This window comes from Hypanus sabinus, chromosome 1 (genome assembly GCF_030144855.1).
Source record: "Hypanus sabinus isolate sHypSab1 chromosome 1, sHypSab1.hap1, whole genome shotgun sequence".
In the NCBI taxonomy this organism is placed as follows: Eukaryota; Metazoa; Chordata; class Chondrichthyes; order Myliobatiformes; family Dasyatidae; genus Hypanus; species Hypanus sabinus.
Window position 1 is genome coordinate 108,049,811 of NC_082706.1, and position 14,003 is coordinate 108,063,813.

General features: G+C 40.8%; 1 protein-coding gene across 4 annotated transcripts in view; it reads right to left on the reverse strand.

Moving 5' to 3' along the window:
* The window catches only part of kif9 (kinesin family member 9), a 92,232-nt gene that overhangs the window by 19,971 nt on the left and 58,258 nt on the right, over positions 1-14,003 (reverse strand). For all 4 annotated transcript variants that reach the window (XM_059974001.1, XM_059973985.1, XM_059973992.1 and 1 more), the window contains 2 exons: positions 3,219-3,346; positions 294-470 (listed from right to left, as the gene is read on the reverse strand). In XM_059974001.1, coding sequence (XP_059829984.1) covers positions 294-470; positions 3,219-3,346 — 305 coding nt within the window. The remainder of the gene's footprint in view (positions 1-293; positions 471-3,218; positions 3,347-14,003) is intronic.

A 14,003-nucleotide genomic window follows, 5' to 3' on the forward strand; every position in this document is an offset into this window, starting at 1 on the left:
CCCCCCATCACTGCAGAATCCATGTTCAAACAGCAGCATTCTGTAGTGTTTTGAGTGCATTTCTTCAAAGGCTGGGTCCTGTAATTTCAGTTGTGAGGCTAAGTACTGGAACACTAAAACTGAGGTTTGCCTTAGACTGGGAAATTCAATGATGCTGCACTCAAAAACCTTGATTTTTTAATAGGACTTTTAAATGAAAGCGGGTGACACACAATGCTGTTTTAATATCAGTAATAAATAGAGCAGGAATTTCTAAGAGTCTTGCACACAAATTTTCCTTAAATTGTATTTACCTAGGTTCGATCTTTTCCACTTTGTCAATTGATTCTGATAGTGCAGACTCAGCACTAGCTACCTCTTGCTCTCTCTGTGCTATAGGTTTTGCAGGAACATCAGGAACAGGTTCTTTTGCTTGGGCTATCATTTCAGGATCTTTTCCTGTGACGGGAGCACGTTCCTTCTTGGTAGAGCTAAATTAAACACAGAAGGGGGAACTGGTGAAGAGAATATACAACAGAGTGCCTTAAGGCATGGTATTAGGATCATTGTTCTTTTTAAGTATATGAATGACAAGCTGTGCACTAAGGAAATAATTTCAAAGTGCACAGACGGTGGAAAATTCAGAAATGCATGTGACATAATGGAGTGGAACTGAAATGGGCAGACTAGTGAATTGTTGAAATGATATAAAATTTGCTGTGAAATGACACATAACAAGAAAAGATGGATGAAGAATGGAAACAATCTAGATGGTGCAATATTTAGCAATGCAAAAATATTTACACTAATAATTATTGGCAGGTGGACTAAGATATTAAAAAGACAACCAATATCCTTGAGTTTATAAACAGAGATACAAAGTGCGCAGAAGTTCAATTAATCAATCGTAATCCCTGATTTGACTTAGCAGAGTGTTATGTTCAGCTCTTGCCTCTAAATGCTAGGAAGGACATTAAGGCTTTAACGAAGATGTAGAGGAGACTTCCTGGTTACCAGGAAAGTCACTAAATATATAGTATAAAAGAGCACAAAAGAAGCATAGAATCTGGCAAATGGGAGAGCTACAGAGAGTAACAAAAGGAGCACAAACAAAACTTGCACATTTATCAAAGTCAACACATAAAAATTCCATAACGCAGAAAAAAAGAAACTTTAGAAACTTTATTTATCCCATAAAAGCTGCCAGTGCAAATAAGGTACTGCCAAAACTTGTAAAATAATTACATTAGTAATTTAGTAGAGGAAGAGAACCTAAGGGGAGTAATATTATAGCCTTGGTTGAGCTGTTGTATCACTGGCAAAACTGTGTCTGTTGGCATTGCATTTATAACAGCTCTTGGAGTGTGAACTGTTGAAACAAAAAATCTAGAATTTTCTGTGATTCTATACAACTCTATAGATGGTGTGATTCTACAGGATTCTGCAGCATGATCTTTATACAATCAGTAAATTGACATGAACTTCAGACGTTTAAAATCTCTACTTGTGTAAGCCACATAAGAGTACATTGGAGTACTGTGCTCAGTTCTGGTCACCTCACTACAGGAAGGATGTGGAAACCATAGAAAGGGTGCAGAGGAGATTTACAGGGATTTTGCCTGGATTGGGGAGCACGCCTTATGAGAATAGGTTGAGTGAACTCAGCCTTTTCTCCTTGGAGCGACGGAGGATGAGAGGTGACCTGATAGAGATGTATAAGATCAAACACGAGGAAATCTGTAGATGCTGGAAATTCAAACAACAACGCACATAGCTGCCTAGCCTGCTGTGTTCTACCAGCATTTTGTGTGTGTTGTTGAGATGTATAAGATGAGAGTCCTTGATCGTGTGGACCATCAGAGGCTTTTTCCCCAGGGCTGAAATGGTTGCCCCAAGAGGACACAGGTTTAAGGTGCTGGGGAGTAGGTACAGAGGAGATGTCAGGGGTAAGTTTTTTGCTCACAGAATGGTGAGTGCATGGAATGGGCTGCCAGCAACAGTGGTGGTGTGGATATGATAGGGTCTTTTAAGAGACTTTTAGATAGGTACATGGAGCTTAGTAAAATAGAGGGCTATATGCAAGCCTAGTATTTTCATATTTGGCATAACTTTGTGGGCCAAAGGGCCTGTATTGTGCTGTAGGTTTTCTATATTTCTATAAGATGCAAGTTAGTTGCCACGAGATACTAAGCCATAATTGTTGCTTAACCACTTCTTTTGTCCTAAAATCTAATATTGTATATGCAGATTGTCAATTAAGCTATAATTAATTGAAAATTCTGTTATTGAATCTTTCTTCAAAAATTCATTTATGGAATTCCAGTTTCTAACCTTTCAAGTATTTGTATTAATCTTTGTTTTCTGTTCTGTATAAAATATTAGTTATAAATTATAGTTCTTCTAGGCTTTTCTGTGTGTAAAAACATTACAATGTGACTGGCTGCCAGGATGGTTAATGCTATTATTATTGCTGAATGCCAGAACTACCTGAATGCTGGGAATTGTGATCAACTAAGGTGAATTATACATTATGGGGATTGCCAGATGGTTAACAGTCAATGGAGTCCACAATTGAGTACAGTTTCTTTGCCAGTGACTATCCTCTAGGTCAGAGCATTAGGAAAAGGGGCTCACCAAAATTTTGTAAAGGAATGAAGAAAACAAAAATAACATCAAAGAGACTCATCTTCAAACCTGCATTTCATTACAGGATATTAAGGGAAGTAGCTGAAACACTGCAGGAACTCCATGATATTCTAAAGTTCAAGCACTTCATGGACCAGTGCATCAGATAAACTCACTTTTAAACTAAGGTAAACATTGCAAAACAGAGAATTATATACCAGTTAACTAAACAACAGTTATTGAAGACATTGAAAACAACTTGCTAACTCAGGGTTCTAAAGTGGAGGTCATGCTTGATAAACCTTATAACATTTTCAAAGAGATGACTGAAGAAGAGTATGTAAAGATGTTAATTCTGTGGGCTTCACAAAGACTTTTGCTCTAGTTCATTCACAAGAGTGAATGATTTGAAACAAATTTGGTGGCTCTTTAAAAGAGTGGGCTAAGGCCAAAGGTCCTACTTCTGAATGTCTGTTTCCATGATAGATGGCCAACACAAGAGGAAATCTGTGTTGTCAAATAAAAATCAATCAAAAATTTTGATGTATCAGGTTGTATGACATTAAACTAAGGTAAACTTAAACTAAGGTAAAAATAAACTTAAAGCCACTCACCCAGTTATTTCTTTGTTCTTTTTATTTTTTAATTTTTTAGCTTTAGCTGATGTGGGAGCAAGTCCAATTCCAAATCCTTCTCCACTAAGGTCTCCAACCTGGGATTCTACAGATAGCTTGTGGTCGACCTGTAAATACCAGATGCCAAGATATTTAAAAAAAAATCAAAGCTCAAAGTAAATTTATTATCAAAGTACATATATGTCACCATTTAAAACCCTGAGATTCATGCTCTTGTGGGCATACTCAATAAACACAATCAATGATTCTGTGAGAAGAGAGAAGAGAGCTTGGGCTGGATGGTAGGAGTCCCTGATAATGGATGCTTCTTTCCAATGATATCTCTTTGTGTAGATGTACTCAATGGTGGGGAGGGTTTTACCCATGTTAGACTAGGATGTATACACTACTTTGTGTAGGATTTTCTGTACAAGGGCATTGCTGCTTCCATACCAGACTCTGATGCAACCAGTCAATATATAGTCAGAATCAGAATCATGTGTTGTGAAATTTAGCAGCAGCAGTTCAATGATAATATAGAATGAAAAAATGTAAATCAATTTCACTTAGTACTGTATTTTTTTCTATGTTATCATCTATTTAATTGTACTGCTGCTGCTAACAAATTTCAAGACATATGCCAGTGATAATAAACCTGATTCTGATATACTCTCCACCGCACATCTATAGAAGTTTGTCAAAGTTTTAGGTCTCATGCTGAATCTTTGCAACTCCTTAGGAAGTAGAGGTGTTGCAGTGCTTTCTTCATTATTGCACTTTAGTGCTGAGCCCAGGACAGGTCCTCTGAAATTATAACATTGTGGAATTTAAAGCTGCACTTCTAATCCTCCGATGAGGACTGGGTCATGAATCTCTGGTTTCCTCCTCCTGAAGTCAACAATCAGCTCTTTGGTCTCGCTGAGATTGAGTAAGGGGTTGTGGCACCACTCAGCCAGATTTTCAATCTCCCTCCTGTTACGAACCCTGTAACTGGGTCACTTACCAGCAAAGATAGAGAGGTCCGTTGAAGTCTGATGATAGTATTTTTAACAGTATTTATTAGTAAAAATACACAAAAATAACATCAATGCAAATATACAGATAATATACATCATCAATACTAAATCTAAAAGTGCGGGTATAATAATAATCAATAAGAAATAAGCTCTATCGTTGTCTAGGGGATATTGTATTGTCTGATGGAAATATAAAGTTCACTCAGTTTATGCAGGCTGCAGCCTTTGGGGACCGCTGGGTTTGCAATGGTTGGAGAGAGAGAGAGAGAGTTTTGGGAGAAAAACTTGCCGGCTTTCCTTTTATGATTTCGATCCATCGGAGTCTCGTTGGTGTGGCCGTTCACTTGTGGCCTCTCCTTTAGCTAAGCCGTTCTTCCGTGGTGAGCCCGCCACCCAGACAAGGGAGGACGCACACAAGCCCTCACCAGCGTTCACTATAAAACGCTGTCACTGGATTTCCAGCGTTTCTCCTGGTGTGTCTAAAGGGGTTGTTCCCCAGACCCTCTTTTATCCTTACTCACGGGGTCTCAGATGTCAATCAGGTTGGGATGATGCAATCCCTCAACCAGCCCACTCTGGTCATCCCCTGAGGGGCTTCAATGAATAGTACAGTACTCAATACACAATTCCGTCTCCAAGAGACAATAGCCTTTATCAATGGTTCCGTTTTCGCTGAGGCCAGGACACATTCCAAACCTTGTGGATTCTGCGTGTCTCTCTCTCATTTCCTGGGTCCCAGACCTGAATTAATAGCGATCTTGCGATTCTCAAAAAGGAGGGGGCGACTTTGTACCCTTCGGCCCCTCAGAGTTGCGGCACATTCGTAACACTCCTATATGCTGATTTGTCACCACCTTTGATTCGGCCTACAGGAGTGGTGTTGTCAGCAAACTTGAATATGGCATTAGAGCTGTGCTTAGTCATAAAAATAGCCACACCATAACAAAAATGGAAAGGCTTAGCAAATGTTTAGTTCACTTTTGCTGTAATTAAAATCTGGAGATTATAAACTTTCAGTATGACTTTTAGTATGAGATTAACAGATACATTGATTTGCAACTTTTGAAAGATAAGTTTCACTTCCTTCATCATGACCAGTCTTAATTTTTAAATGCTTTTATGATACCTTTTCAAAATGATGCAAAATGACTCCGACCAAGATGTCACCCAAAAAAAATCATGGAAGATATAAAGAGCTTGTTGGCATAAAATGAAGGTTATTGGCAAAATAACCAGAAACAGACATAGTGAAAAAAGTATTTATACAGTGATTGTTAGGGTCTGGAAAGCACTCCCAGGGGTACACATGAAGATTCTTCAATTGTAAATTCCACAGGTTGGTTCTTAGACAATGGCAAAACAGTACAGAAAGGAGATAGAGAACCTATTGTCAAGCCAGCAGTCTTTCTCTCAACACAATCAAAATGCTCGAGGACTTCAGCAGGCCAGACAGCATCTGTAGAAAAGAGTAAACAGTTGATGTTTCGGGCCGAGACCCTTCACCAGAACTGGAAAGAAAGAGAAGTCAAAGTAAGAAGGTTAGGAGGGTGGGAGGAAGTAATACAAGGCGGTAGGTGACAGGTGAAACTGAGAGGGGGAGGGGTTAAGTAAAGAGCTGGAAGTTGATTGGTGAAAGTGATAAAAGGCTGGAGAAGGGGAAGTCTGATGGGAGAGGATAGAAGACCACGGAAGAAAGAGAAGGAGGAGCAGCACCAGAGGGAGGTGACGGGCAGCTAAGGAGATAAGGTGAGAGAGGGAAACAGGAATGGGCAATTGTGAAGGGAGAGGGGGGCAATTACCTAAAGTTAGAGAAATCGACGTTCATGCCATCAGGATGAGGGCTACCCAGACGGAATACAAGGTGTTGCTTCTCCAACCTGAGTGTGGCCTCATCACGGCAGTAGAGGAGGCCATGGTCTGACATGTTGGAATAGGAATCGAAAGTAAAATTGAAATGGGTGACTACTGGGTATATATACCAAAATGGTGCTTGTCGAAGTGGTTTCCCTCAATATCAGCAAAACAAAAGAGCTGGTCATTAACTTTAGGAAGCTGGGTTGGAGCACGTGCTGGGATAGAGATGATTGAGAGTTTCAAGTTCCTGGGTATAAATATCACCAATAACATCCTGCTCCAGACATACATTTAATATGACCAAGAAAGCATACAGGCACTCTACTTCCTCAGAAAGCTAAGGAAATTTGGCTTGTCCCTTAAGACCCTCATCAACTTTTACAGATGCGCCACTGAAAGTATCCTATCTGAATGTATCACAGCTTGGAATGGGAACTGCTCTGCCCAAGACTGTGTATAAAAATTGCAGAGTTGTGAACCCAGCCTAGTCTATCATGACTAGCAGCCTCCCCTTCATGGCTGGAATCTGTCTACACTTTGTGATTCCTCTGGAAAGTAACCAACACAATCACAGACCTCTGCTGAACTGAACAATCTTTCTTCTTCCCCTTCAGTCCAGATCGGGAGCAGCATCTCTAACACCATCACAATGAGTTCAGGGCCCCCCAGGGCTGTGTGCTCAGTCCACTACTGTTCACTCTGCTGACCCATGACTGCGCTGCAACACACAGTTCGAACCACATCATCAAGTTTGCCGATGACACGACCAAGGTGGGTCTCATCAGCAAGAACGATGAGTCAGCTTACAGAGAGGAGCTGCAGGGCTAACAGACTGGTGCAGAGCCAACAACCTGTCTCTGAATGTGAACAAATCAAAAGAGATGGTTGTTGACTTCAGGAGGGCACGGAGTGACCACTCCCCGTTGAACATTGACGGCTCCTCGGTAGAGATCGTTAAGAGCACCAAATTTCTTGGTGTTCACTTGGCGGAGAATGTCACCAGGTCCCTCAACACCAGCTCCGTAGCAAAGAAAGCCCAGCAGCGTCTCTACTTTCTGCGAAGGCTGAGGAAAGTCCATCTCCCACCCCCCATCCTCATCACATTCTTCAGGGGTTGTATTGAGAGCATCCTGAACAACTGCATCACTGCCTGGTTCAGAAATTGCACCATCTTGGATAGCAAGACCTTGCAGCGGATAGTGAGGTCAGCTGAGAAGATCATCAAGGTCTCTCTTCCCGCCATTACGGACATTTACACTACATGCTGCATCCACAAAGCAAACAGCATTATGAAGGACCCCACGTACCTCTCATAGAAACTCTTCTCCCTGCTGCCATCTGGGAAAAGGCACCGAAGCATTCGGGCTCTCACGACCAGACTATGAAACAGTTTCTTCCCCCAAGTTATCAGACTCCTCAATACCCAGAGCCTGGACTGACACCTTACTGCCCTATTGCCATGTTTGTTATTTATTGTAATGCCTGCACTGTTTTGTGCACTTTATGTAGTCCTGGGTAGGTCTGTAGTGTAGTTTTTTTTTTCTGTGTTTTTTTTTGTGTAGTTCAGTCTAGTTTTTGTACTATGTCATGTAACACCATGGTCCTGAAAAACGTCGTCTCGTTTTTACTTTGTACTGTACCAGCAGTTATGGTCAAAATGACAATAAAAGTGACTTGACTTGTCCATTGGGCAGACCAAAACTCGAGAACATGTCTCATCAAGGTCAAGAACAGCTTCTATCCTGCTGTTATAAAATTCTTGAACATAGGCTTCATCTAGGGTAAAGATGAACTCTTAACCTCTCTATCTACTGCATCATGGCCATTGCACTTCATTTATCTACCTGCACTGCACTTTCCCTGTAATTATAACACTATTCTGCATTCTTTTATAGTTTTTCCTTTTATACTACCTTGAGGTATTTACTGTATATGTGGAATAATCAACTGAAAGAAGCTGCAGAAGTTTGTAAATCTATTCAGCTCCATCTTGGGCACTAGCCTACAAAGTATCTAGGACATCTTTAGGAAGCGGTGTCTCAGAAAGGCAGCATCCATTATTGAAGACCTCCAGCACCCAGGGTATGCCCTTTTCTCACTGTTATCATCAGGAAGGAGGTACAGAAGCCTGAAGGCACACACTCAGCAATTCAGGAACAGTTTCTTCCGCTCTGCCATCCGATTCCTAAATGGACTTTGAAGCTTTGGACACTAACTCATTTTTTTAAATATACAGTATTTCTGTTTTTGCACATTTTAAAAATAATCTATTCAATATACGTAATTGATTTACTTGTTTATTTATTATGTTTAATTTATTTTTATCTCTCTCTGCTAGATTATGTATTGCATTGAACTACTGCTGCTAAGTTAACAAATTTCACATCACATGCCGGTGATAATAAACCTGATTCTGATTCTGACAGATGGCAGGCAAACATAGGTTTTCAATGTATCTTGATACATGTGACAAAAACAAACCAAACCAATTACCTCATAGTCAACTGAAAGAAAAGAACTTGCAGAACCACAAGTGAATGCAAAGAAGTGGAATTATTCGGATTGCTCCCAAATAGACTTGATTCACTAACTAGCTTCCCTGCATAATTTGTGATTCTATGAACTTCTGATTCTCATTCCTCACTGCTTCCACTATCCACCTTCATTCCTTTTCCTCTGAGCTCTTTGCACTTTCTCTCTACAATTCAAAAGAAGGTTTAAGAGGGTACGCTTGGGAAGAGGAAAGAGTGCAGAATTTTGATGTACAAAGCCAGAACAGATGGAGTACTATAACAGTATACAAAATTGAAATAATATTTACACAGGATAAACAGAACATACTACCCAATAGGCTTACAAGGTGCATACACTCCCATCCTTCTTCATTTAATCTTAATACATACCTTTCTAATCCATTGTCCCTGTGTGTTTTGAGTTTTTCCATTTGTAATTATGCTATTCAGTCACAATGCTTAGTATTTGTGATTGTGAGGTCCATGTTGTATCCATTGCCTGGGAATGGCTTCTCTGAATTTTATTCAAAGATTCAAAGTACATTTATTATCAAAGTGTATGCAGTATACAATCCTGAGATTTGTCTTCCAACATACAGCGATGAAAGAAAGAAAACCATAGAACCTATTTAAAGAAAAACATCAAACCCCCAAAGTGCAAAAAAAATCACTCATCCCGTAAAAAAAATTAGTGAAAAATGCAGAATACAAATCACAATGACATCAAAAAAGTCCCAAGAAAAGGTCTGTTCAGCTCAGTTCAGTTCAATTCAACACCACTGTATACTGTTATATCTGCAGGCTGCAGCACTAGTCTGCCCTGATCAAAACACACAAAACAGCAACAAAAACGGGGCATCCAGAAACCAGAAACACATAAAGAGAACTATAGAATCCAATCCACAAATTGCATCAATAAAACCTTGTCCAAGGCCCATGGACTCTGGCAGCATCAAGAAAGAGGGAGAGGGGGAGAGAGAGAGGTGGGGGGAAGAGAGAGAGAGAGAGACCATTTGTACGAAGACACTTCCCTCCGGGAGAGTTCACACCCAAGTAGACGGCAATGAACCCTCACCACCTTCCGCTCTCATCCTCATTGACTTAAATCTTTCTCAATGATTTAATTGGTGGGATTGGTGAGAAAAGAAGTCAATCATGAGTTCACACCCTGTCTCCAGGCTTTTTGGCTTCTAGGCAGCAGGCTTCTCTTAAAACCTTGCTGAACTCCCTCGGAGACAGCAAAACGCCAGATCATTCAATCGGCCCAAAAACTCACTACCAAAATGTAGCTCACAGTAAGTGAAGTGAAAGAAGTAGTTTCGTGAACCATTTGCGTCTAAAGTTCATGATCATTAGTGATCATCTAATATTTGTGGCCTCTAAGTTAGACCTTGATAAAATAAAAATGCCATATATTCTTGTTGCATGTGTATGTTACCTTGTTTAACAATGATCATAAGAATAATCAATAATATTAGAATATTCGTGGGGGGCAGTGATTCTGTATTGAATCTAATGCATGTTTTACTTAACTTTCTGCAGTTTCACAAAGTTTTCTCATTAAAAACCCTGAAGAAAGCTTCTGGATCAGGTGATTTTTGAGAAGGTGTTTAACTCACATCTGAATGCCATATGTTTGAATATCAGCTGCCAATCCCAGTAACTTAGATTGCTGAGCCCTGGAAGTCAGGTCAGAATATGGCGTGTCAATCACATCTTTTTGATACTCAGACAAAGCCATGCTTAGTTGCAGTGTGAGCCCGTGCCAGAGATGAGGTGGCAAGGTATGCTCAACGTGAAGCTGAAATGCTAATTGAAAAAGCTCATGTGAACATGGAGAATGTACACACAAACATGGAAAAAGTTCGTGTAGAAGCTACATTGAGTGCACTCAAGGAGGAGTGTGAAGTTGTGGCTGCTTTAGCCGAGGCAAAGGTGTATGAAGCAGCAACTGACTTAGACAGTGATGGTCATCTCTCTAGGAAGGTGACTGAAGAACCATCCATTGGTGCAAGTCTTCTAATATGATGTGGTTGTTCAACATGGGATGAAAACAAACCAGCAGGCAAAGATAGGAACCAGCTTTCTGCCATACTTCACACCAAATTTTTACCCAATACTCAAAGGTTCATTTATTATTAAAGTATACAACTCTGAAATTCTTCTTCTCTGGGTAGCCATGAAACCAAGAAAGAAAAGAAAGGCAGCACAGTCATCAACCCCCAAATGCACCCTCAGCCCGCACAAAAGAACAAAAACAAAAAAGGAACAGGCCCATCAATCCCCAAATTCCTCCTCACACACAAAAAAAAGAACAAAACTGGAACAGGCAAAAAAACCAGGAAGACTGGGCAAAAAACAATAAGACTTTAAAAGAATCTATGATCCAAGTGCACATCCAAAGCACAGAAAACCTGGGCAACACTCTCTGGGCACAGCAACAGGTTCTCCCTGCTCCAGTTGTGTAGCAGTGATCAAAAAGTAGGTACCCTCCGGACTCGGCTCAATGCTTCTATCTCCCTCATTGCTTCACTTAATGTCCAGTAGAGCCTTTAATCAGTGAAATGGAGTCAACATTGGGTCGCGCCCCATCCCACAGTCCTTCTGCCATGAGGTTCATGTACGTTGCCTCTGTTTCCTGGAATTCTCTTGGAGACTGCAGAGTGCTGAAGCACCCAAGCAATCTATAAACTTCCGCATTTGGCTCAACGTTTCAATCTCCCTTGTCCCTTTAATCGGCAAAATGGGGTCGAACATCAGCTCAAGCACCATCCTGCAGTCTGCCCACCATGAGGTTTGTGCACACTGCTTCTGTCTCCCGGAATTCTCTCCAAACAGCAAATCACAGGCTTCAACAGTACCAGAATCACATGCAAGAGAAAAAACAAATGTAAAAGACATAAAAGAAATGAAATACATGGTTTCATGATCTATCCAGAAAATGGTGACTGAAGGAGCATTGTACGCAGGAGCCATCTTGACCGGTAGTCTGAACTTGCATCCTTTGCTTCAAGTTCAAACTCAAAGAAAGATGAACCCTTATTTAGGTACAAGTTGAAAAGTTCTCCAAGTCACCCAACTTGGAAACACATGGGGGTTCACCACTTGATAAGAGCACACAAGGACTGAACAGTGCCCCAAGTGCATCAGTGGCCCACTTTTCAATAGAAGCTACCACAGAACCAACTGCACAGCCTTCAATAGCTGCACCAAACTGTGGTGATAAATCACCATTGGACAATAGTTTGAGTAAGATGCTGAGACTGACTAGAGAAACCCTGGTGTAGTCACTCTAAATGTGGACTCCAAGACAGTCATCTGGAGAGTGGTGGAGAATCTGGGGAGGGTAGCAAGGAGAACTAGACAAGCAGTAACAGTACAATACAATAATACCCTCCTGCTGAAAGGTCTTGACCTGAAACATTGACTGTACTTTTTTCCACAGATGCTGCCTGGCCTACTGATTTCCTCCAGCATTATCTGTGTGTTGCTTGGATTTCCAACATCTGCAGATTTTCTCTTGTTTGTGACAATATATTGCAGAACACAGATGGACATACAGTGTAGCAAGTACCAATGGTCTCCAGAAACTGAGCCAAGAACCTACATTGGTAGAATTAGACCCAGATACAGCTGTAAATTCAGAGCCAGCACCTTGGGCTACTGGCTCTAGCTCTCCTACAGCAGAGCATGGTGGAGATCCAGCTGAGCATCCAGATGTGACTACCTCTCTTCACACTAAAGAGATGTTCTGGAACACCAGAAGTTACTGGAAGCAGAGCTGATGGATTTGTCATGGAGTCAATAGGAAGGGAGGTCTGCTTACCCTGCCAACTCTAATTGACTGTGACCATATTCACAATAACTGGGATGAAATCCCAACTCCTGAAGTGGCACACAGTTGTTAACATCTTAAGGACATAGCTGATAGATCCTCCCATTCAGCACTTCTGCTGAGATTCTCCTTTTGCTTGACAAAGGCACCATCAGTGCACATAAGGTACGTGAACAGCACAATGCTTGGCATGGTGCACCTTATGCTCAATGACTGAACCTGGGTTGGGTCCTAATGAGGGAAGTCTGCCTTGACGGTGCTCATCAGCCCACTGTCATTGCATTTAAGACTAATGTCCTGGAGAATGGGCGCCCAAAGCATTTCAGACCCTGTGGGAGTAGTATCAATATGAAAGTGAAGATTGTAGGGGTAGCCAAAGACAGCCTCTGCAGTGGTTGGTGTATTTGTAAGCGCAGAGCAACTGAATTGGGCAAAGGTTAGAATTCTTCTTGTTCAAACACAGGTGAATTCAGAGGACATGCAGTGCATCAGAAAGCAGGAACCTCTTCCAATTCAAAGTTACCTTTGTAAACTCTGTTCCTTTCTTTATTTTGAGGAGATAAAGCAAGCTGCAGGACGTATTAAGAGGACACAACTCACTTCAGAGGTATCTCACCTATTCGTTAACCCTGTCAACAGTCTGCTCATCAGACATTACCACGAGAAAATACGTCATTAGGGATGACATTTTTGAAGTGGAAACAGTTTAACTGTCCAGTCAGACTCTTTCAAGACTAGTCTGTGAGACTGTCCATTCTTTTGCTAGACGTAATGAAATAATCATTTGACTTCTAGTTTCTGTAGTTAACTTTGACATTGTGGATATCAGGCGGGGAATGTTCTGCCTCTTTAGGTGCTGTTCGTTTTGTATGCAGTTCGTCTTGTACAAAGGTCACTTCCTGCTTGCAAGATTTTTTTTTACATCATTTCCTGCATGTGTTCGTTCAGATTTCAACTTGAAGCACACGCTGGAGAAAGACATCCATCTCTATACACTGAGCAGTTTCACAAAGTTTTCTCATTGAAAATCTTGAGGAAAGCTTTTGGCTTGGGTGAATTTTTTCAGAAGATGTTTAATTCCCTGCCTAACTTTGTACGTGACACACTGCAAGGGCAGTAGAGTTACCCTATGGGATTTTTTTTTAGGGAAAAGTGTTCTAGCTTAGTTAATATTTCATGGTAGAAATAACCTCTCAGTTCTGTTATCATCCCAGTAAAACTTTATAAGTCTCTTTACAAGTGTTTTTTTTTTCTTGTAATATGAATATCAGAAATGTTTGCAGCACTCTGTGGATGTGGTTGAACAAGGTTCAAGTCAAGTTTAATGCCCTGTGCATAAATGCAGTCAGGTATAGTTACACTGAAAAACTTGCCTGTTGTGGTATCAAGGCAACTCACAGAATATAACTTATATGTAAATTACACAAGACAAAGACTTCCAGACAGGTTTTTTTTGCACAAAATTCCTATCAGAGTCAATTTATATTATAAAAGGCGGTCTGAAATGTCTTGTTTCAGGTCATTTCAAGAACCTGATGATTATAGGAAAGTAGCTATTCTTGAAACT